This window comes from Erythranthe guttata, chromosome 1 (genome assembly GCF_056151865.1).
Source record: "Erythranthe guttata isolate IM_541 chromosome 1, IM_541, whole genome shotgun sequence".
Taxonomy (NCBI): domain Eukaryota; kingdom Viridiplantae; phylum Streptophyta; class Magnoliopsida; order Lamiales; family Phrymaceae; genus Erythranthe; species Erythranthe guttata.
The window spans coordinates 99,528-120,039 of NC_142533.1; the positions used below are offsets into that span (position 1 = coordinate 99,528).

General features: G+C 37.0%; 6 protein-coding genes across 9 annotated transcripts; 3 read left to right on the forward strand and 3 right to left on the reverse strand.

Annotated features, from left to right (window-relative positions):
• Positions 1-808: 808 nt before the first annotated feature.
• Positions 809-1,882, reverse strand: LOC105977245 (uncharacterized). The gene has a single exon (XM_088824664.1). It carries the CDS (start codon positions 1,750-1,752, stop codon positions 1,087-1,089), a length of 666 nt encoding a protein of 221 aa, XP_088680790.1. The 5' UTR covers positions 1,753-1,882; the 3' UTR covers positions 809-1,086.
• A 1,469-nt stretch (positions 1,883-3,351) lies between these two features.
• Positions 3,352-6,818, forward strand: LOC105977219 (calcium-binding EF hand family protein). The gene is made up of 7 exons (XM_013002515.2): positions 3,352-3,786; positions 3,876-3,943; positions 4,684-4,907; positions 5,103-5,186; positions 5,607-5,820; positions 5,899-6,195; positions 6,286-6,818. Exons 1-7 carry the CDS (start codon positions 3,453-3,455, stop codon positions 6,541-6,543), a joined length of 1,479 nt encoding a protein of 492 aa, XP_012857969.2. The 5' UTR covers positions 3,352-3,452; the 3' UTR covers positions 6,544-6,818.
• A 278-nt stretch (positions 6,819-7,096) lies between these two features.
• Positions 7,097-10,435, forward strand: LOC105977156 (protein PHOX1). Its single transcript, XM_013002433.2, has 4 exons — positions 7,097-7,424; positions 7,730-9,733; positions 9,827-10,009; positions 10,116-10,435. The coding sequence occupies exons 2-3, from the start codon at positions 7,771-7,773 to the stop codon at positions 9,967-9,969; spliced, it is 2,106 nt and encodes a 701-aa protein (XP_012857887.1). The 5' UTR covers positions 7,097-7,424; positions 7,730-7,770; the 3' UTR covers positions 9,970-10,009; positions 10,116-10,435.
• Positions 10,436-10,598: 163 nt separating this feature from the next.
• On the forward strand, positions 10,599-12,999 carry LOC105977159 (AmmeMemoRadiSam system protein B). 3 transcript variants are annotated; one of them, XM_088824903.1, is made up of 9 exons: positions 10,599-10,740; positions 10,849-10,961; positions 11,261-11,345; positions 11,441-11,509; positions 11,591-11,703; positions 11,870-11,981; positions 12,066-12,209; positions 12,320-12,494; positions 12,648-12,999. In XM_088824903.1, the coding sequence occupies exons 2-9, from the start codon at positions 10,910-10,912 to the stop codon at positions 12,771-12,773; spliced, it is 876 nt and encodes a 291-aa protein (XP_088681029.1). In that variant the 5' UTR covers positions 10,599-10,740; positions 10,849-10,909; the 3' UTR covers positions 12,774-12,999. The 3 variants fall into 3 exon arrangements, with proteins under 3 accessions (XP_088681029.1, XP_088680992.1, XP_012857889.1); XM_088824866.1 differs by having other exon boundaries at positions 10,644-10,764; XM_013002435.2 differs by lacking the exon at positions 10,599-10,740 and having other exon boundaries at positions 10,765-10,961.
• A 115-nt stretch (positions 13,000-13,114) lies between these two features.
• Positions 13,115-15,485, reverse strand: PHT4;6 (phosphate transporter 4;6). Its single transcript, XM_013002434.2, has 2 exons — positions 15,337-15,485; positions 13,115-14,676 (listed from the first exon to the last, which is right to left on the reverse strand). Exon 2 carries the CDS (start codon positions 14,567-14,569, stop codon positions 13,235-13,237), a length of 1,335 nt encoding a protein of 444 aa, XP_012857888.1. The 5' UTR covers positions 14,570-14,676; positions 15,337-15,485; the 3' UTR covers positions 13,115-13,234.
• Positions 15,486-15,891: 406 nt separating this feature from the next.
• On the reverse strand, positions 15,892-20,364 carry LOC105977231 (topless-related protein 1). Of its 2 annotated transcripts, none has more exons than XM_013002529.2 (16): positions 19,969-20,364; positions 19,476-19,570; positions 19,177-19,356; positions 18,982-19,095; positions 18,728-18,886; positions 18,441-18,573; positions 18,269-18,340; positions 18,020-18,181; positions 17,862-17,927; positions 17,636-17,788; positions 17,230-17,529; positions 16,988-17,116; positions 16,823-16,918; positions 16,534-16,725; positions 16,281-16,447; positions 15,892-16,198 (listed from the first exon to the last, which is right to left on the reverse strand). In XM_013002529.2, the coding sequence occupies exons 2-16, from the start codon at positions 19,550-19,552 to the stop codon at positions 16,039-16,041; spliced, it is 2,160 nt and encodes a 719-aa protein (XP_012857983.2). In that variant the 5' UTR covers positions 19,553-19,570; positions 19,969-20,364; the 3' UTR covers positions 15,892-16,038. The 2 variants fall into 2 exon arrangements, with proteins under 2 accessions (XP_012857983.2, XP_012857984.2); XM_013002530.2 differs by lacking the exon at positions 19,969-20,364 and adding an exon at positions 19,749-19,966.
• Positions 20,365-20,512: the final 148 nt, after the last annotated feature.

The window sequence follows — 20,512 nt, forward strand, 5'->3', positions numbered from 1 at the left end:
CATTTCGAATCCACTTCTTTCATTCAACCATGGTTAATTTTAATTTTATTTCCCGATAAGACACAGCCTCCAATAGTAATACAATTCTTTCAACATTTTAGATTCATTATAATTATTATTATCTGTTCACAATTTAACCAGACCATACAAGTTGTCAAGATGGGCCCAACCCAACCCATTATCTGGGCCCACATCGACCCTGTCTTCCTAACCTTTATTCTTCATTTTCTCTCTTTTCACTTTTCACTTTATTCTTCTTATTATGTCATTCCTATTTTATTATTAATTATTATTTTTATCTGATTGCATTTTAACTGTCCAGTAACTTCCATTTTTTACATCACAAATATGTTTTCGGTCCAATCCGGTCTCCCAAAGCAAAGGTATTATTATGTTTAAAGTAACATACATGATGTCCCAACTCCCAAGTAATTGCTAACTTGCACGCTTTCAAGCTCATCATCCTAATTACGCCGTCCTGCACGCTGTAATAACATCTTAACAGAGAGAGATGAGAGACATCGCCAAACTAACGGTGAATTATATAATTCATTTTCAAATGCAACTAGTACTAATCAAATGAAACAAGAAATAAATAAATATTACGAGTAAACGGAAATTACCTCGGATTGAGAGAAGCAGCAAACAAGATGGACGGCTAACAGTCACGGCGAACGGACAATTAACGGAATTGTTGAACGGAACGCGACGACGGGAAACACGTACTGAATACCTTGACGAATGATTGATCTCTATAATCTTAACAAACCCAAACGCCAACTCAAACAACAAGCCGAAATCCTTTTAGTTTTAGCTTGAATTATAGTTTTTGTTTTATAGAAAACTCAATTGATTTTTTTTGCAAGCGCTAGAGAATTACTGATTGTTACTTAGATTCATATATATGGATGAGGAATGCTATTCTAAAACGTCCTTCATTTGCAAACAACATATGTACAACGGAGACAGATCGGCTCCCCCTGTTTCCAAAATTGCTTAGGTGTACAAAACTCTGCCGCCGTGGAAGAGAAAACTTTAAACAATACCAATAGTCATCAAACCTGCAATCTCCACTTATTTTATCAGTCAGAGATCCTCGGCTTTGGTCATGACTGAAAGACGGCTCGGTCGCGCCCGGAAGTTGACTCGACGGCGCTGCTGATGGGACGACGGACGAATCAAGGACGCTAAAGCTCGCTTCACTAAATCACCTTCAACGGTCCCGATCCGGACCAGAGAATTCGTCATCGCCGATCTCCTCATGTTCAAACGATTGGGCGCGTACGGTACCGAGTGGTTACCTCCGAAACTGCTTTTGTGAAGAGCGCATCGAAACGAACCTGGATGCGTCGAAGGCGAGCACAAGCACGTCCTCTTCTGGATGTTGTTGTTGCCGCCTTTCCTCTGAACCACCTGATTGCGCGGCGTAGCCGCAATCGAACGCCGCGGGGATATAGATCTGTCGATAGAGAAACGAACAGACGGCGAGGGAGGTGGCGGTGATAGCGCGTGAAGGTTGACGCGCGTCGGGGAAGCCGCACGACGTTTGTTGAAGAAACCACCAGAGGCAGAAGAAGAAGAAGAAGAGTAATAGCTGGTGGAAGAAGCAAATGAAGAGGACGACGCAGACTTAAAAGACGACGACGACGCATCTGACGTCATAGTCGTGGAATTATAGAAAGGACCTGCCCGTCGGAAAGCCGAGCCGACGGGTAATACCGATCCGCTAGACCTTCTAGAAGATGTAGCCATCAATTGATGGAATTATAATAATATATATTTTTTTCTTTTGGGAGAGAGGAGAGAGGAGAGAGGAGAGAGAGAGGGATGAGAGAGAAGAAAGGAGGAGGGTTTGTTTTTCTAAAGGGCCCTCAGGCTTTTCAGTTGGGCAAACATAGCTGGTGTCAAAGAGTTGATTTATAGGAGGGGAGGGGGGTGGCACATTTCGGAAATAAGATGTAATTGAGGGGTAGATGGGAAAAAGGTAGGGGTAAGATTGGGTAAAGTCTGGTGTGAGGGTGGGGTCCAGTGGGGAATCTGATCCAACGGCTGTAAAGTAATATAAAAAGTGGTAAACGACGGAAGAGGGAGCCGTTTCAAGCAACGACTTGTTCAGAGGATGAGGCCCCGATGACACGTAATGTATGCAATGAATTCCATAATAACAGCTACTGTTGACCTACTCAAATATACGACTACTATTTTAAATTTATTTTAATTAATTTTGAAAATTTTGGGTGAGACTATGATGGGCCCTCTAACCTTTGGATGCATTATAAGGCCCAAAATGTATTCAAACAGCCATCTGCACCAACACATTCATTTCAATTTTTAATTAAAAAGTGTTTACAATAAAAAATAAAAATGAAAAGTATTACTCTGGTAAGATATTTATGAATAATATTTTCATAAATTCATAACTATCTGTAGCAATAAGAGTCTAAATGAGAGTTTAAATTAGATTATGAATAATAAGTAGACTTAAATTGTTGGATCTATTGAATTAGTTATTTGACAAGTAGATTTAAATTGAACAAGTTTGATCTTATCTGAAATGAGATGGGAGTAGTACTGGAACATTATGGCCTACCACCCCTCGACATGTACCACAGCACTGCATTAACTGGTTGTCCATTTTTTTTTATCATCTTTTGGATATATCTTTTTATTTATTTATCAATATTAATTATATTTTGATTTATATATAGTGCATTGTGTTTGTAATAGAGTGAAAGTATATTAACTGTTATTGTTGGACTGTAAGTAATTTTGTAAGAGGTGACAAGCTGCAGGTAGATCTTTTAATTTGTAAGAGGTGACAAGTTGGTAAGTCATTAGTAGTTCACCAATACATATAGTACTGCAGTTGATGTACACATATCAAACCATCATCAACTACTAATGTTATTATTTGACCAGGAAAAAGAGTTTATAATTTGAGATTAAATAATTAATTAATACTAGCTAGTTGATACGATAATAGTTAACGTTACTAATGACTAACGACTAATGACTAATGAGAAGGGAAGGTAATTTGAAAAACGTGTATCCATCTAAATGGTAATATATATATATAGCTGACATTCAAAGACTGAAATCGCATAATATACGGAATCATCACTTCTTCTATTAGTTAAAAAATGACATTTCTTTTACTGCAAATTAACATTATATTCAGTAATAATAAATAGTTTGTTGAAGGAGAATATATATCATGATTGGAGAAGATAATCGAGATCTCGAGCTTGAGTAACAATTAAGAAACACATTTGACTTTGCTTGCATATTTAAGAAATTCAAATTAAACATATTTTGTGGATCCAATTAATTAATAAAATATAAATTTGGCCCATTCAAAGAAGTTGAGTCCATTATGAAATGAGTGGGCCGGCACTCAGCCCGAATATAAAGTAAACAGACTTGTTCCCCGCTGCAACAACTTGGATAAAACTATGTCGTCTTGGTCACTTCTCCGTCGTTCCTCCCCCTCGATCCACCGCTTTCCTGCCGTCCGACGCTTCTATTTCCGCCAATTCTCTGCCTCACCTCCACCTCCCGACTCTTCAAAGTTTCTTCATGACGATTTAGAAACCAATATACTAGGACGAATTTCAGCCGGCATAATTACCGCCTCTGCCCTTGTATTTTCTCTTTACTCCTTTTCTTCATCTTCTTCCGATTCCCCATATGTATCCTTCGCCGATTCTTCAGCGCCTGTCCCCGCCCCCACTGCCGCCGCGCTTTCCCCGCCTAGTCAAAATAATAAATCTGTATTTCTATTTGGAGGTAAGGAACGATGAATCTTTTTAGCGACAGATTCATTATGATTTCAATCAAGGATTTATCATTCTACACGTTTTTATTGTGGTGTGCAGAAGCATATAGAAGGAAAATATTCTTTAACTACGAGAAACGAATCAGAATGCGGAGTCCACCAGAGAAGGTATTCCCTTTTCCTTTTTTCAGCTCGTGATTTAGTTTAACTCAAGAAGAAGAATTAGTCTTCATTTGTTTGGGAAAATAAAAGTAGCTCATTATTCTGGATTTTGACTAATTATAGAGTTTGATCTGTTTGTTGCCCATCATTAATTCAAACAGCTATATTTGGAATTAGAGAAAGATGTCACAGTCAGTATTGGTTTTTCCATTTCTGAAATAACTGAAAAGAGAAGTGAAAATGAATAATGTTGGCCTTTAGTTGGATCCCTTTTGTGGTGATTCTTCGTTTATAACCATATGTCTGTTAAAACTTCTACCCTCAATAATAACTAGCAACATGGTAAAATGCTTGTCCTCTCCGAAATAGAGGGATTGCTGGGGACTAACCAAACTGAAGGTGGCCAAACCTCTTTATATATCTATCGTTATGAACCGCAAAAGCACATGTGCCTTGCGTACCTAAAGTTGGTTTATTCCATGCTTGCCAAGTACAGCGGGTATATCTTCACCACCATTTATTCACACACAAAATACACACATTATTAATGCTGATGTGTGTAGTGCAGATTAATGATGATGATATACCCAATGTACACTTTGCTGGGTGTATCTCAGATTTGACGTCTATAGTTTAACCATCTTCGGGACGTATATATAATAATTTAGTAACTTCTGTTTGCTCGTCTAAGCTTTATTTTACAGAATTTTGATTTTTATATCTGACTGAACATGTTCCTCCCTAAGGTGTTCGAGTATTTTGCATCTGTTCGTGCCAATGATGGAGAAGTTTTTATGACACCAGCTGATCTGATGCGAGCACTTGTTCCTGTATTCCCCCCTTCTGAATCCAACCTTGTAAGAGACGGACATCTCAGAGGGGAAAGGAGTCCTGGTGAATTGCACTGTGCCCCATCACAGTTTTTTATGCTATTTGACACAAATGGTGATGGTCTCATATCATTTAAAGAGTAAGTTATCACGTCTAGCATGTATTCTTTGGGTGAGATGATCATATCTTTCTTTGTTTCTTAATTGATTCTGCCCTTAGATTGTTTGGTTCTGATTTCAACTTTCCCCCTGGTATACTTTTTTCCCTCCCATGTAATACTATATGAGAAAGTTGTCATGAGAAGAACTAAACTTTTCCAATGCATTTCCAACAGGTATCTATTCTTTGTTACAATTCTCAGTATACCAGAATCAAGCTTTTCAGTGGCATTCAAGATGTTTGACCTTGACTGCAATGGGTAGGTGTCAATCTAACATTGTCCGTCAATGTGAACTGTTCAAATACCCCGAATTGATTAATATGTCTTTGACATTTCAAGTAATGATTCTTTGTTCTAGTGTTCTGGGAAACACACATCTTTGGATAAACGTGTAGATTTGGTCTTTGCTTGTTCAGTGTCTTAAATTGATCTAACGTCTGTGTTTTAAGTGTTAGCTTGATTAATATGCTATTTGCAATAGGCACAAGAAAATTCTTCGATGTCACCCCCTTCTGAACTCTTATTTACTGTTCAATTTTTGTTGCCTATATGGCTATATCTATGTAAATATCAGAAATATTTTCCCTAGGTTCATTGATTTGTATCGTCACTGTTATTATAATAGAGGACCTCTCAATTGCTTCCTGGATGATGCAAAGTTTCACTTTTTCACAACAGGAAAATAGATAGAGAGGAATTTAAGAAAGTGATGACATTGATGCGAGCTCATAATAGGCAAGGGGCTGTCCACAGCGATGGATTTCGAGCAGGAAGCAAGCTCGGCGGTTCAATAGAAAATGGAGGCCTATTAGAGTACTTCTTTGGGAAAGATGGCAAGGATCTTCTTCGACATGATAAATTCGTCCAATTCTTGAGACATCTGCACGATGAGGTATGTCCATCTTATGCTTCGTCCAGAAAGTCAGCAACATAACTATTTCTGATTTATATTTAATTTTGAGATTGATAGTTGGTGGAGTTGGAGTTTGCTCACTACGATTACAAATTACGAGGAACCATATCTGCAAAGGATTTTGCACTCTCAATGGTTGCATCAGCGGATTTGAAACACCTGAGTAAGCTGCTTCGTCGTGTTGATGAGTTGGATAATCACCCAGGTCTTGGTAATATTCGTATTACACGAGAGGAATTCAAGAGTTTTGCCAAGCTGCGAAAAAAGTTGCAACCCTTCTCTTTGGCACTTTTTAGTTTTGGGCAAGTAAATGGGTTGTTGACAAGGAAGGATCTCCAACGTGCAGCTAATCAAGTTGGTTCCGATTCCTTTATTACAAAATGGTTAATGAGCGAGTATTTTTTGGCAATAGTGTGTTGACGATGATATTTTGTTGATGAACAGGTGTGTGGGGTGTCGCTGACAGACAAAATGCTTGAAATAATATTCCATGTATTCGATGCGAATAAAGATGGACGTTTAAGTGCAGATGAGTTTGTTAGAGTTCTGCACAAGCGTGAAAGAGATATCGCTGAACCTACAGAAGCTGGTTTCTTCAGCTTTTTATCATTCTTTCAAATGTCCAGTCCATTTCTCGGTGGTGGTGGTGGTGGTGGTTATCCCCATGAACTCCCTGTTCACCGCAGCAGCACCGAAGCTTGACTCCGACAGCTAATATTCATAATTACCTACTTTGCAGTTGCTTTTGGAGATACTGGCAATATTGTACAAATGATATCATCAATCTATATTCTCCAGTTAGTAACTTATATAAGATGAATAGACCTCATTTTTCTCTTGTGTAATTGGTTTACTAAGGATAACATGCCTCTGCTTCAGTTGTCTTCTTTTTTTTCTCAAGGTGTATGTATGTATGTATGTATGTATACAAACCGCTGGGAGCTTAGTAATTAATATACTCTTCAACTCTATTTTAATTTTCTATCTTATGTTTATATTTTTTTGATCTGATGATTTTGAATTTTGATGAACTAAATTTGGGAATGAATGATATTAAAGGGTATATGCGACTAATTACAGCTAATGAGGGTCATTTGTATCTGGAATATTCGATTTTCTCATTCGCTGTCAGCAGTGGGTCCCAGGGTACCGATTTCCTGGCTTTTCTGTCAGTGGGGCTTCTCGACGCGTGTTCTCCACGCCCCCCTTCCTCGTTGAATTTTTGCTAAATTGTTGAATCAACAACATCAAGTTTAATAAATAAAATAATAATAATAATAATAATAATAATATGTTGACGGCTGCTAACTCGAGAAAGTAGAAAATGGAAATTAGAAACCCTAGTGACATTTTTAATTCCCCAAAACCAGACATCCTTTAATTTCTCGCCTCTCCCAAAAATACTCTTGCCTTTCTTAAACCGCTTTAATACTCCTCAGCCTTTTTGCATCTCAGACGAACATAATATTTCGAAGCGTTATTTATTTCCATATTTACATACGTTCAATAATATATTTCAGTTTCTCAGCTCGGTAACCATCATCACCGATTATTCTTGATTCGCAAATACCTCTCTATCCAAGGTATTTTATATATTCTCTTTTAGCTCTGATTTTTCCTAGTTAATTATTTTACGCAAGGTTATTCGTGTCTGTAATCCCTTTCTCAGGTGGATTTGGTACGAAAAATATTAGAGCCATGAAGAAAAATCTAATATTTGGTTTTCATTTTGAGCTTTTAAATACATTCTGCAGATTGTTTTCAGAAGCATTCTCTCATTTGCTTTTTTTTTTTTTAATAATTTTTTTATTCATATGCTGTCCTGATTTATATTGATTACTTTGATGATGTTTAGATTGTATTGTTAATGAGCGTTTTCCTTTGACAGAGTATAAATCAGATACTTTGTGATTTTATTGGAGTAAAAAAATGGGAAAGCCTACTGCAAAGAAGAAAATTCAGATAGGGTCAAAATCCAACGATGGAAACCAGAAGCATACTAAAGCTGTGGAACGTAACTCAAAGGCATTTGATGAAGATACTGCTATCTTCATCAACATGTCTCAAGAATTGAAGGAAGATGGCAACAAGTTGTTCCAGAAACGTGATCATGAAGGTGCTATGTTGAAGTATGAAAAGGCCCTCAAATTGCTACCTTTAAACCATATTGACGTTGCATCTTTGCGGAGTAACATGGCTGCTTGTTACATGCAAATGGGCATCGGTGAGTACCCTAGAGCTGTAAATGAATGTAATTTGGCACTTCAAGTGGCTCCCAAGTATAGCAAGGCTTTATTGAGAAGGGCAAGGTGTTACGAGGCCCTGAATAGGCTTGACATGGCTTTAAGAGACGTCAATAATGTGTTGAGTATGGAACCCAATAATTTGACTGCGTTGGAGATTGCTGATAGTGTGAAAAAGGCAATCGAAAAGAGTGGTGGGCAGATCGAAGACAAGGGTGTTGATTTGCCCCCAAGTTATGTTGAGCCTACTTATGCACCGGTTCCTAGAAAGGTTGTCAAAGAGAAGGGAAAGAAAAAGAAGAATACCAAGTTTGACAGGAAGAATACCGAGGAACCTGAGGAGAAGAATGTTAATGAAGTTGAAGAAAAGAAGGCCGAGGAAAAGGTGGTTGTTGAAGAGAAACGAAGTGTCACGGAAGAAAAGGTACTAATGAAATCTGTGAAATTGGTTCATGGAGAGGACATAAGATGGGCGCAGTTACCAGTGAATTGTGGTATTCGTCTGGTGAGGGACATAGTTGTGGACAGATTCCCAAATCTGAAGGGTGTCCTAATCAAGTATAAGGATCAAGAAGGTGATTTGGTAACTATCACTACAACTGATGAGCTGAGAATAGCTGAGGGATTGGCTAATCGTCAAGGCTTTTTGAGATTGTACGTTGCTGAAGTTAGTCCCGAGAAAGAGCCACTTTACGAGGGGATGGTCATTGAAGAGGAATTGCACAAAAGCAAGGAGAAACCATTGCTGGTCACGAAAAACACTGATGTAGAGAAAAATCCACCCTGTGTTGAGGACTGGATTTTCCAGTTTGCAAAGCTGTTCATGAATCATGTTGGATTTGAATGTGACTCCTACCTGGATCTTCATGAAATAGGAATGAAATTATATACGGAAGCAATGGAAGATGTTGTTGCAAGTGAAGATGCACAAGAGCTGTTTGATATTGCTGCAGCCAAGTTCCAGGAGATGAGCGCTTTAGCGTTGTTCAACTGGGGACATGTTCACTTGTCCAAGGCAAGGAAGAAGGTGTTTGTTCCTGAAGATACCTCTGCTGAATCCGTGCAGATGCAGGTTAAAGCTGCTTATGATTGGGCACAAAACGAATATGCCAAGGCTGGTATGAGGTATGAGGAAGCTTTAAAAGTTAAGCCAGACTTTTACGAAGGGCTTCTTGCTCTTGGACTGCAGCAATTTGAACAAGCAAAACTTTCTTGGTCTTATGTAATTGGGAGCACGTCTGATTTAGAGATAGGGCCATCGGCACAGGTATTGGAGCTATATAACAAAGCCGAGGATAGTATGGAGAAAGGGATGCAAATGTGGGAAGAGATTGAAGAACAACGCCTTAATGGACTCTCAAAATATGAAAAAGATAAAGCAGAGTTGCGTAAATTTGGGTTGGATGGGCTATTTAAAGATATATCACCAGACGAAGCTTCTGAGCAGGCAGAATCTATGAGGTCTCAGATTTACCTGTTATGGGGTACGATGCTGTATGAACGCTCTGTTGTAGAATATAAGTTAAGCCTACCGACTTGGGAAGAATGCGTGGAGGTTGCTGTTGAAAAGTTTGAACTTGGGGGAGCATCACAAACAGATATTGCAGTTATGATCAAGAACCATTGCTCAAATGAAACTGCTTTAGAAGGTACAGTTTATTTTTGTGTGCATTGTTTCGTGAATGGGCTTGTAGATTTGACACTTGGTTACTGTTTTCGTTTTTGAATTTGTGACAACGTAGGATTCAAAGTGGATGAAATAGTACAGGCTTGGAATGAGATGTATGATGCTGATAGGTGGCGAACTGGTGTGGCATCTTTCCGACTGGAACCACTATTTAGAAGGCGCTCTCCGAAACTTCATTCAGTTTTGGAGCACCCCTGATAAGAAAGAAAAGAAAACAAGTATTTCCAGATTATTTTAGGTAATTTCATGGAGCAAATTTATTATGGATATTAATATTGACAACATAGTTTATAGTTTATGGGTGTGTTGCTTTTCACTGACAGTATTTACAAATCATCTTGCAGGTCCTTCTTGATAGTTGTTGTCAGTCATCTTGGTTTGCTCTGCTTTGCTTGTCAAGTGAAGAAATTCACCATTACGCCCACTTAATTTTGGATTAGGTGGCGTTTTATTATTTTCAATTAATTTTTTTCAGAGAAGTTTGATTTGTTCTTTCATCTTTGGGATGATATTCTTGTACCTGAGGGAAGGGTGCTCATTTTTTTCTTTTTTGGGTTTACATTATTACATACAACATAGAATGGAATGGTTATTTGAATTGAATTGGATTTGTAAAGTGTTTTTTTGTGGATGTATACACATTAATACACTATTTCTTGTATTATTGTTTGTGGGGGCGATGCGAACAACTTGTTGTGTCAATCTTCGATGATTCTTTGGCTTTAATCTGTTGTATGTGTCACCATTAACCAGTCACTACTAGCAAAGAACAATTCTAGATAGTTGATAAACAACATATAATTTATTTAGTCATAAAAGTTGAAATTAAATAATTTGGTTTGTGTAAAACTTAAAAAAAGAATATTTATAGCATAATAAAATGTTTGCAGAAGGAAAATGGTATCCGGACCAACAAAGAGTTTAAAGTGGGTGGGGCCAACAAAACAAGGCCCAATTATCCGGCATTGGGTCACTTTCTCTGGCGCACTTTGCGTCTGAATTTAATCTTCTTCTTCTTCTTCTCACACTATTTTTTATATATATTAATATTATAACATATCTTGTACCAATTTACAGTAGAAGAAGAATCTATCATCATCATCATCATCATCATCATCATCATCTATTAGGTTTTGGAATGGACAAGATCAGGAGAGCATCTCACGCTGGTTCATGGTACACCGACAATCGTAAGCACCCAATTTCGCTCAATTCTCAATTCATCTTTCTTTACTTGTTCATTCTACTCAGTCAGGACTCTATTGCTTATTAACTATGTCAATAATTCAGAACAAACAAAACTCCGGTCTTGATGAAAAAGATTAGTTTTTTATTTTGTATTTTTCGATTTTGTCTCTTAAGTTAATTGCTCAAAGATTTGTTTTTTTTTAATTAATAATTAAGATCATCATCCAGCTTAAATAAATTATGTTGTTAAAAGTCTGTTTGAGTGTTTCTAAGAAGAATTATTGATGTTCCATTGGTAAAGCTAAAAAGTTAGGGGAAGAGCTTGATGGGTGGCTTAGGGATTGCGGGGTTGCCCAATCTTCAGATGTAAGAGCTGTTATTGCACCGTAAGTCACCACTGACCACCACCACCGTTATTATCCTTGTATTGAAATGGTGACGACGACACCTCTAACACAAATCTTGGTTTTCTACCATTTAGTCATGCAGGTTATTCATACTCTGGCCGTGCTGCAGCCTATGCCTTTGGCAACATTGATCCTGAAAACATGTATTTTCTAATTTACATGAATGAATACCCAAGTTTTCTTTTGAAGACCTCTTTTTTATCTTTATCTTTATTATTATGCAGCTCTAGGGTGTTTCTTCTTGGCCCATCTCACCACCATTACACTCCCAAATGTGCTCTTTCAAAAGCTACACTCTACAAGACCCCCATAGGTGACCTACCAATTGATCTACAAGGTACATGCCACCACCACTCACTTTCTCTGCTGTTTCTGCATTGCCAATTTGTTTCCAAAACAAACTTTCTATGTATTTCTACAGTGTCATTCGCGCATCCATCAAAAATAGTTTTTTTACTTTAATATTTCCCGGGTAAATAGTTTATGATTTACCTTTGTGCCAGTCAATGAGGAGCTTAAAGCTACTGGGAAGTTTGAATTCATGGATCTTCATGTTGATGAGGCTGAGCATAGCATGGAAATGCACCTTCCCTATCTAGTTAAAGTATTCCAGGGGTATGTATGATTTGTTTTTCTTTGCTTTACTTTTCTTCAACAATTATCTTTCTTCTGGCTAATATGTATTACAAGTTAATACAGGTATTCTGTGAAAGTTGTGCCCATTCTGGTCGGTGCTCTCAGTGCTGAAACTGAAGCCATGTATGGTCGACTATTAGCCAAATATGTGGATGATCCAACAAATTTCTTTTCTGTCTCTTCAGATTTTTGTCACTGGGGTTCACGGTATGTTATGCTCCTCATCTTTATTCAGAACCTGTCCTCACTGTTTCGGTTATCCATTTCAAGATTAATACCTGAAATATCACACGAGTTTGATCTTCTTTTTTGTTTAGATTCAACTACACGCATTATGATAAAAAACATGGAGCTATCCACAAGTCTATTGAGGCATTGGATAAATCGGGAATGGATATAATAGAGACAGGAGATCCAGATGCATTTAAGCAGTATCTCTTGGAGACGGACAATACTATTTGTGGACGACATCCAATTAGTGTTTTTCTTCATGTACATATCTTTAACGTGCCTCTTTTTTCTTCCGTTTTTCTTCTTCTAAAAGAGCTACCTTACTTTCACTTATTGAGCTATGCGTTCTACTTATTTGCTTTATCCTTAATTGGAGGATTTCCTAACCAAAGTTTGTATTTGAAATTCCAATAGATGTTGAAGAGTAGCTCAACAAAGATAAAGATTCGATTTCTGCGATACGAACAGTCAAGCCACTGCAAATCCATGAGAGACAGCAGTGTAAGTTATGCCTCTGCAGCAGCAAAAGTTGATGCTTGAATTTGTGAGGTGGTGGCACAAGACCTTCCTTATTTGATAAATTAGCATTCATGCCTCAGTTGAATGTAACTTATAACTTGTGATTTCTGGCAATAACAAATTTGGTCTTAGTCTTCCTTTTAAGAAACAATTCTTGATAGTTTGTGTTTCTTTAATCTGTCAATGTTCTATGGTGGTAACAACTCTTGTTCTCCAAAAATGAAATATTAATACTCTTGGTCTTTAATCTCTCACTATTCATTAAGCAAAAAAAACTAATGGACCAAACTCCGAAAGATAGTGCCGAGTTAAACAAACACGATCGTTTGATGAAGTAACAAAAACATTAAAAAAAAAAACAATGGGCAGAACTCGGAAGGCTAATTTATTTATGAAGCAGAAACCATAAAGAATGGTATCAGCAAGAATATCATCAAGTATTACAATGTTCAACACAAAAAAAGTTTAGTTAGTTGTCTGAGTCAGTCAAAAATCCTGTCACCTGTGGATAACAAAAGAAAGACGAGTGAACTGAAGATACAGAGTGAGCCTGGTATTACAAAAACCGCTCTCCAGCTATCTGGGCTTGTCAGATCCAACTGTGCCGCCTTAGCCGCCTCAAGAAGTCTACCGGTAAGATCAACCCCAATCACCCCTGCTAAAGTGCCAGCTGTATTAGATACCCCCATAACAATCCCTGCATATCTTGGAGCAACATCCATGTGATTCACTGCAAATCCAGCTCTTGCAAATGCCAAGAAACCGAGAGCCACCGAAGAACAAAACACAGCCCCGTTTGGTGTTCTGAACAACGGAATTGCCATCAATGCAATTGAAGCCACCACAAATCCAACCGTGTTTAGAAGCTTCCTTGTTCTAGTCACAGACATAATTCTCCTGGTGATCAAGTGATCCGCTATCACACCACCGATGTTCGAGAACAAAAACATGTTCAGATAAGGTATCATTTTAGAAGACCCCATCTCTTGAAGGCTGTGCTGGAGCCCCAATTCGAAATACGTCGGAAGCCAATTCATGAGTACATATAGGCCGTAGTGGAAAGTAAAATTATTTACCACAATCGCCCAAATAGGCAAACTGAGCATAATTCTCTTCCAAGGAATATTTGTTGTTGTTCGAGTTGAATGTACTCCATTTTCTATTTTTGTCTTTTGATGATTTTCTTTGATTGGAAGCATTGATTCACCAAAACCAGCAGCTGTAGCCTTCGGATGCTCAGAACGAGGGGGGTCGCTGGCGTACCTAAACCAAAGTAGGGACCACATAGCACCTAAAGAAGCTTCGGCCACAAATACTGATTGTGGGCCCCGAAACTTGACCAGTGACGGGAGCAAAAGCGTTCCTACAGCTGCACCGAAATACATACCAGAGGTTGTAAGAGAAACTGATCTTGATCTTTCATGTGGTGGGACCCACTGTGCAAGTACAGTGTGGATGGAGGGAAAGATGAAGCCCTGTGCCACTCCAACAAGCAAACGAGCTAGTACCATAAGCGTGACCCGATTTGGATCCAAGGGTACGAAAGCACAAGTCAGAGACCACAAGAGAAAGGAAAGTAAGAGAACAGTTCTTCCACCGATTTTCTGAGCTGCCCAGCCGCCAGGAACTTGTGAACAGGCATACCCGTAATAGAAGGTTGAGAGAATCATGCCTTTGCTAGACTGGTTAATTCCAGCGGCATCAGCGGCTGCAGTGTATGCAATGGAGAAGCCCACTCGTTCTATGTAGCAGACGCAAGTGCAGATGAATGTCAATACTACAATTATGTAGCGTTTTGGGACATTTGTGATCTTCATTCTCTTTTGGTTTCATGAAGGGAGAAACCAGATCTTTCTTTCTTGGTGGAGGATTTCTCAAGTTCGTTCACAGAAAAAAGAAAAAAAAAAAGGGAGAAGCCCTCCTCCTATAAGAATTCGGAAAAATGAAGTTTAATAATCTTGATTGATAAGATAATAACAGACCAGAAACACAGAAGACATGTCCAATGAAGTAGATACGATTTTACCCAAACATCAGATGAACTTAAGATATATATATGATGCACAAGATACATTTGCCATTCAGTGTCACAAAACTGTCCTAACAAATATGTGTAATCAAGTACGACACATTTTTCTAGCGGAAACAATGCAAAACACAAGGTAAGAACATTGTATCAAAATCATAAATTTATCAGGAAGACAAGATTTCCTACCATCATTTAAAGTAAAAACTGTATATTCTCTATATTAGTCGATTTAAATCTCTGTCAGAACTCAGAACCATTATTATGCTAAGAAACTAAAAATCCTTTGACAAGATTATCATAGCAGCAGGCATCATTTTGATTGCATTACATACAGAACAAACAGAGAACAAAATGACAACCAAAATAAAAAAAATTAAAGCATTGTCATGATTCATTGCGTTCATACATACAAATCAATAATTTCCCCAATAGTACAAAATCAAGATTACTCAAAAAAAAACAAGAAGAAGAAGCCAATTAAGCTGCAAATGAAACGGGAATCGATAAGAAAGATTCAATTGAAAACCAAAGATGAAGAAAGAAAATTGAAGTCACCTCAAAAGCGAAAAGGGTTCCCCAGCAGCAGATTACGAGAAAAGAAATGAAAACGGGGGGAGTTTGACCCAAGTGAGCGAGCGATCGAGCGATAAGGAGGAGGTTGCTAATTACCAATTACTAATTACTAATTACTAATTAGGCACCGCTACCTCCTACTTTGACCTCCTACTTTGACACAAGGAGGTAACGGTGATTCAATTTCTAATTATTAATTACTTTTTTGTTAAATAAATCTACAGAAAAATTGGGTCAATAAATGAAGTTGACTATTATTCCCAGAGGAATTAATTCCACATATTAAAATTGGTCTCAATTGGCTTTTTTCAAAGTGATAAATTATTTTCAACTCTGTTGTATAATATATCAGAAAATTTAGAAATTGAAATAAAAAACTTGTTCAAATATAAGAAATTTTGTAATGGTTGGTTTATCCTTTCTACTTCTATTCCGAGTGTTTGTTTTTGGCAAGGGAATTTTCCCATTATTTACTCGTGTGATTTAAATTTCGTCTAATGATTTTAATTATAAAACAAGATAAAGAGTAGACATATATTTGTTAATTCAAGAAAGAAGGAAAAATAGCAATATATATATATTTGTACTAGAATGATGATAGACGATAAATAATTTGGTCCTCAAAACGAAATTAAATGAAAATGACATAAAAAAATGCAATTAAAACTCCATTTGTCTTGATTTTCAGAGAGACGAAGGAAGGGCCGCCAATTTAACTTGAGTCGGAAAAAGGGGCTCAACAACTACAACTTCACCATTTGATAATCCCAAAGCAAACTGGTTTTTCTTCTTTGGATGAGCAGCTATCACTACTGGATCCACCACCCCCACCACATAACAAGGCCTGCATCATGCGTTCGTTCACATATTAATTACTAATTACATTCTTGCTCAATCAAAATACTCTTGTCATTAGTCATTAGTACCTGAGACGAGATGGAAGATATGCAGATGGATCAATCTCGTATCTTGGACTAAGATCCGAAGCATCAAGCACTAAAATGATTCCATCTCTCATTGCAGCATATACCATTTCACTATCACATGAATACGTCGCATGCGATATCCTCGCACAAAAGTTGGCAATCGTCCACTGTCGATTTTACAGACCAGATATCAATAAATCATGAATGAGAGAGACAGAGAGAGAGAGATTTAGCAAAGAGAGAGATATTTGACCTGCTTGACACGTCTAAGTGTTAATGTTTCATAAATGGCAAGTTGAGTCTGATGAACAGCAAGGAAGTGATTATGATCCTTGTCGAGTTCAATACTGGTTTCCGATAGCTCTGCTGACCCCAACAAACCACCTGAAATCTGCAACACTGTGCTTTTCTTTTTCTCCCATGTACGACTATCCCACACAATAATCTAAACGGAATTCACACACTATTAAGCAGCCAATCAAGATATATATATATATATATATATATATATATATTGAACAATAAATTTGTATAACACTAACCTCAGTATCTACGGCACAAGAGACGAGTACATTTAAGGTGGTCGAGAAGGCAAGCCCAGTAACTCTTTTCGAGTGCCCTTTAAGCTTACTTATTAACTGCCAAAATAAAGGGCATGTTTAATTCTTGGGTATTAAGAGCAAAAATAATAATATTTCGATACATACCTCATCAGTACGTATGTTAAAGATGAGGATTGATGCGTCATGGCGGCCAATAGCAATTACGTTGTTATCTGGCGGATAGAACACAATACATGTTGCAGCAGGGGGTGGCCTCATCACACTTCTTAGTTCCTACGTTCATTCATCGAGCATTATCTTTTTTAAGTGAACAAAAATAATAATAATAATAAATAATGAATTAAGCAGCAGCACGTAAACACAGTTTTAATGGATAATTATATTACCTTGAAAGAGATGGCGTCGTATAAAGAAATGACGGCTCCAGATGATGAGATAACATAAGCGTCATTTTTGGACAATGTCAAGGTAGATGGAACTTGATCATCCAAACTGCTATTTCGAGGTGGAGTATCGTTTATCATTAATAAACCTCTCTTTGGTTGATATAGTGCAGGGGTACTCTTTGTACTTGCCTCCCCGTTTATATTATCATCATTTTTTTCCCATTTCCAGAGTAGATGAGTCCCATCTTCTGCTAATGCCACAACCCCATTACCTGAATGACTGTACAGCAACCTCCTTATCTGAAAACCCCATCAAATTAAATTAATCAATGTTGTTAAAACTGTGTTTACTCGGTGGTGATTTCTCACATTATATGATAATATGGGGGATTTGTGTTAATCGTACCGTATTAGTCTGAACTAGAGAGGGGAGGATAACATATTCACAGCTTGAAACTTCAACAACTTTAGAAATATGGGGTATCTCCATTTTCATTAATTCATTATTAGGGCAAACCCCTCTGGCACTTATGTTCTGCCACATAACCAGAGATTCTTCCTAAAAAGTGTATTAATTAGACTATTAGAGGAAGACATAAAAAGAAAATACTCAATGTTTTAAGACAACTTACTGAAGCAGCATTTCTTGCCGGAACAACAGTTTGAAGAGGCAGCACAGGCATCTGATTTACAGAAAGCTAAACATGACACAAAGCATTAACAAAACAAGCAGGGGGAAAAAAAAACATTTTCCCACGAATAAACTGTACAAGGATAGAGAGATGCTGACCTTTCTGAATGATTCTGTTAGATATCCAGAGGAAGAATCGCCCGAAACACAAGGGGAAGTTTGAAGCAACTCATGGCCTTCAATAATTGCTAAAATTTCATCTTTTTCGACATCATTTGCTGAATCTTGACAAATGCTCGAAGAATCTGTGGGTGATATTACCTACATAACAATATTTGTTTTGAAATATATAATGACTGTACTTATCAACAAATATAATAATAATTCATTAGCACGGCGATTACTTACTTCATTGAGAGGTTTTACAGCTGGGGTGGTACCGGTGAGAGGTGATGCAGACAGTTCGGTGGACATGGTGACCTGAAAAAAGCATCGAAATTTCCAATATTAGTGCAAGAAAACAATGAAGCTTGATTTAGGTTTCAAAGGACAAAAGATTAAGAAAAAAAAAAGAACTTACAAGTGAAATTTCGTTTTCCAATTGACTCTGTTGCATCATATTATCTGGTCCAGGACACTTATGATCTGTAAAGAGGGTGTCAATATGTGGTTGTGGATGAGGATGTGCACAGTGCTTATGCTGCCAATTCAAACTGCATATTGTAACTTCACAATCAGTATTATATTCATCCAATAACAAAAATGTCCATCACGGTAAGTATAATTGCATATCGACTTAACGAGAGGAATAATGATTTCAAATTTAAACTCAAAATCATAAAAAAAGGGGGCAGAGAAAAGAAGTGCCTCTGGTTAATGAGACGCCTTAGCCTTGACTTGGTAATAGGGGGAAAGTTGGTTTTTCCATGGAGAATTGGATTTGCCTGAATGACAGCCCTCATTTCATTTATAATGCTTCTTCTCACAGATAACGTATCTCCATACGAGGTCAGCTCACTATGCTCCCTGCCAATTTATCACCGAATTACCATTACATATTTTTTAAAGTTTTTTTGTTGGTTGAAAAGTCCAACAGATGTTATAAGGAAATAGAAACATGCCTAAAGTTGGGCATAGTTAGGAGCAGAGTCATTTCTTTGTACAATTCTTTGTTTGATTGCTCAAAAACTTTGAGATCTTTCACAAGAATGTCTAAAGCCGCAGCAGATTCACGTCTATCACAAAAATATAATGTCAGAAATAAATTAAACCAGGGAAGTTTTCTATTGTTATTGATTATTCATAAAAAATCGTACTTGTCCAGGGCCTCAAGAAATTTTTGCTTGCGAATCTCAAAATAAATCTTGGTTGAATATTTGTTGTCTTCAACTAATGTGAAGCCGGACAGATATTCCTCTGCCTCTTCCCATTTACCATGGAGGATCAGCTCTTCAAAATATTCCAAATCGAAGAAATAACCACTTTCCTGCTCAAGCCTATTATTATCATACAATACATCAAAAGTAAATTCCACAATTATTAAAAAAAACAAAAAGAAAAAAAGAAAAAGAAGAATTGGAAGATGAAGATGTAGAGAGAGAAATAAAAGACAAACATGTGAGCAGTCCTTTTGAAATTCTCTTCAGCACAGAATTGCAACATCAACAACACCAGATCCTTACTCAGAGACATTTTGCCCACACTACTATCCTTCAAACACCAAAAATTAAAAAAAAAAAAAACATTAGAACAAATCATACATATATACATACAGGTAACTTCAATTTTTCAATTCAATTGATCAGTAAATAAGTTTGCTTCAAAAAGGGATTCTGATCAACATCTTTCATTATTCACAACAATTTGACAAATTAAAATAAAAACTTACAAAAGCATGCAGAAAAAACCACGGTTCTCGATTAATAACAGTACATTAATGTATAAATAAAGGCCACAGAACAAACAATATAGAAAACCAGAGGATTAAATATTTTTTTCTTAATTTAATTAATTGAAAACAGGGTCACAAAAATCAAAGAAACTTGAAAAGTCACAGTAATATAAAAGAGAAAAGCAAAAGAAAAGGGCATTGGGAGAGAGATGCTTACCTTTTTTTTTTTATTAGAAAAAATAGAACTGAAAACAAAAGGTCTGAACCGTCTCTCTTCCTTTCTCTCTCTCTCTCTCTAAACAAATTTCTGCCTGAAAATTCTTTCAGATACAGTGAGAAAACCGATGCGTCAAAGGGGAGATAAGTTGTGCTGCTTATCTGATAAGTTGTTGAGGAGATGGAGACCAGGAGTACTCTGTATGTACTTATATATTTATACGTACAAAAGTCTATCCATAATTATGGACATTTATTTTATTTTGGGATGAAAACTCTAAATATCGACTTTGTAAATATAAACATGATTTGAAATACTAAAAATATGGTTATTCTTTTCCATTATTGCAAATATACAATCTTCGTAACCAAACCATGAGATTTAATTAATTGCGATAAAAACAAAAACCCATGAGATTGACCAATAAATAACAATTAATTAACTATTTATTTAGAAATTAGATTTTCAAAAAAAAAAAATAAACATAGGCCCAAGAAAAAAAGGCCCTGATAAAGTGGGCCGGTTATTAATCCAACAGCTACAA

Coding starts and splice junctions, on each gene's coding strand:
- LOC105977231 (XM_013002529.2), bottom strand. CDS start 19,552: ATGTCTCTGAGTAAGGATCTGGTGTTGTTGATGTTGCAATTCTGTGCT. Junction 17,117..17,229: donor ACGACGCCATCTCTTTCAAG/GTAATATAATTA, acceptor GAATGAACGTAG/GAACTAAGAAGTGTGATGAG. Junction 16,919..16,987: donor TTAACATACGTACTGATGAG/GTATGTATCGAA, acceptor TTATTTTGGCAG/TTAATAAGTAAGCTTAAAGG.
- LOC105977159 (XM_088824903.1), top strand. CDS start 10,910: ATGGACAAGATCAGGAGAGCATCTCACGCTGGTTCATGGTACACCGAC. Junction 10,962..11,260: donor TTCATGGTACACCGACAATC/GTAAGCACCCAA, acceptor CCATTGGTAAAG/CTAAAAAGTTAGGGGAAGAG. Junction 11,704..11,869: donor CCTACCAATTGATCTACAAG/GTACATGCCACC, acceptor CCTTTGTGCCAG/TCAATGAGGAGCTTAAAGCT.
- LOC105977219 (XM_013002515.2), top strand. CDS start 3,453: ATGTCGTCTTGGTCACTTCTCCGTCGTTCCTCCCCCTCGATCCACCGC. Junction 5,187..5,606: donor TTTGACCTTGACTGCAATGG/GTAGGTGTCAAT, acceptor TTTTCACAACAG/GAAAATAGATAGAGAGGAAT. Junction 6,196..6,285: donor TCCAACGTGCAGCTAATCAA/GTTGGTTCCGAT, acceptor GTTGATGAACAG/GTGTGTGGGGTGTCGCTGAC.
- LOC105977156 (XM_013002433.2), top strand. CDS start 7,771: ATGGGAAAGCCTACTGCAAAGAAGAAAATTCAGATAGGGTCAAAATCC. Junction 9,734..9,826: donor AAATGAAACTGCTTTAGAAG/GTACAGTTTATT, acceptor GTGACAACGTAG/GATTCAAAGTGGATGAAATA.
- LOC105977245 (XM_088824664.1), bottom strand. CDS start 1,752: ATGGCTACATCTTCTAGAAGGTCTAGCGGATCGGTATTACCCGTCGGC.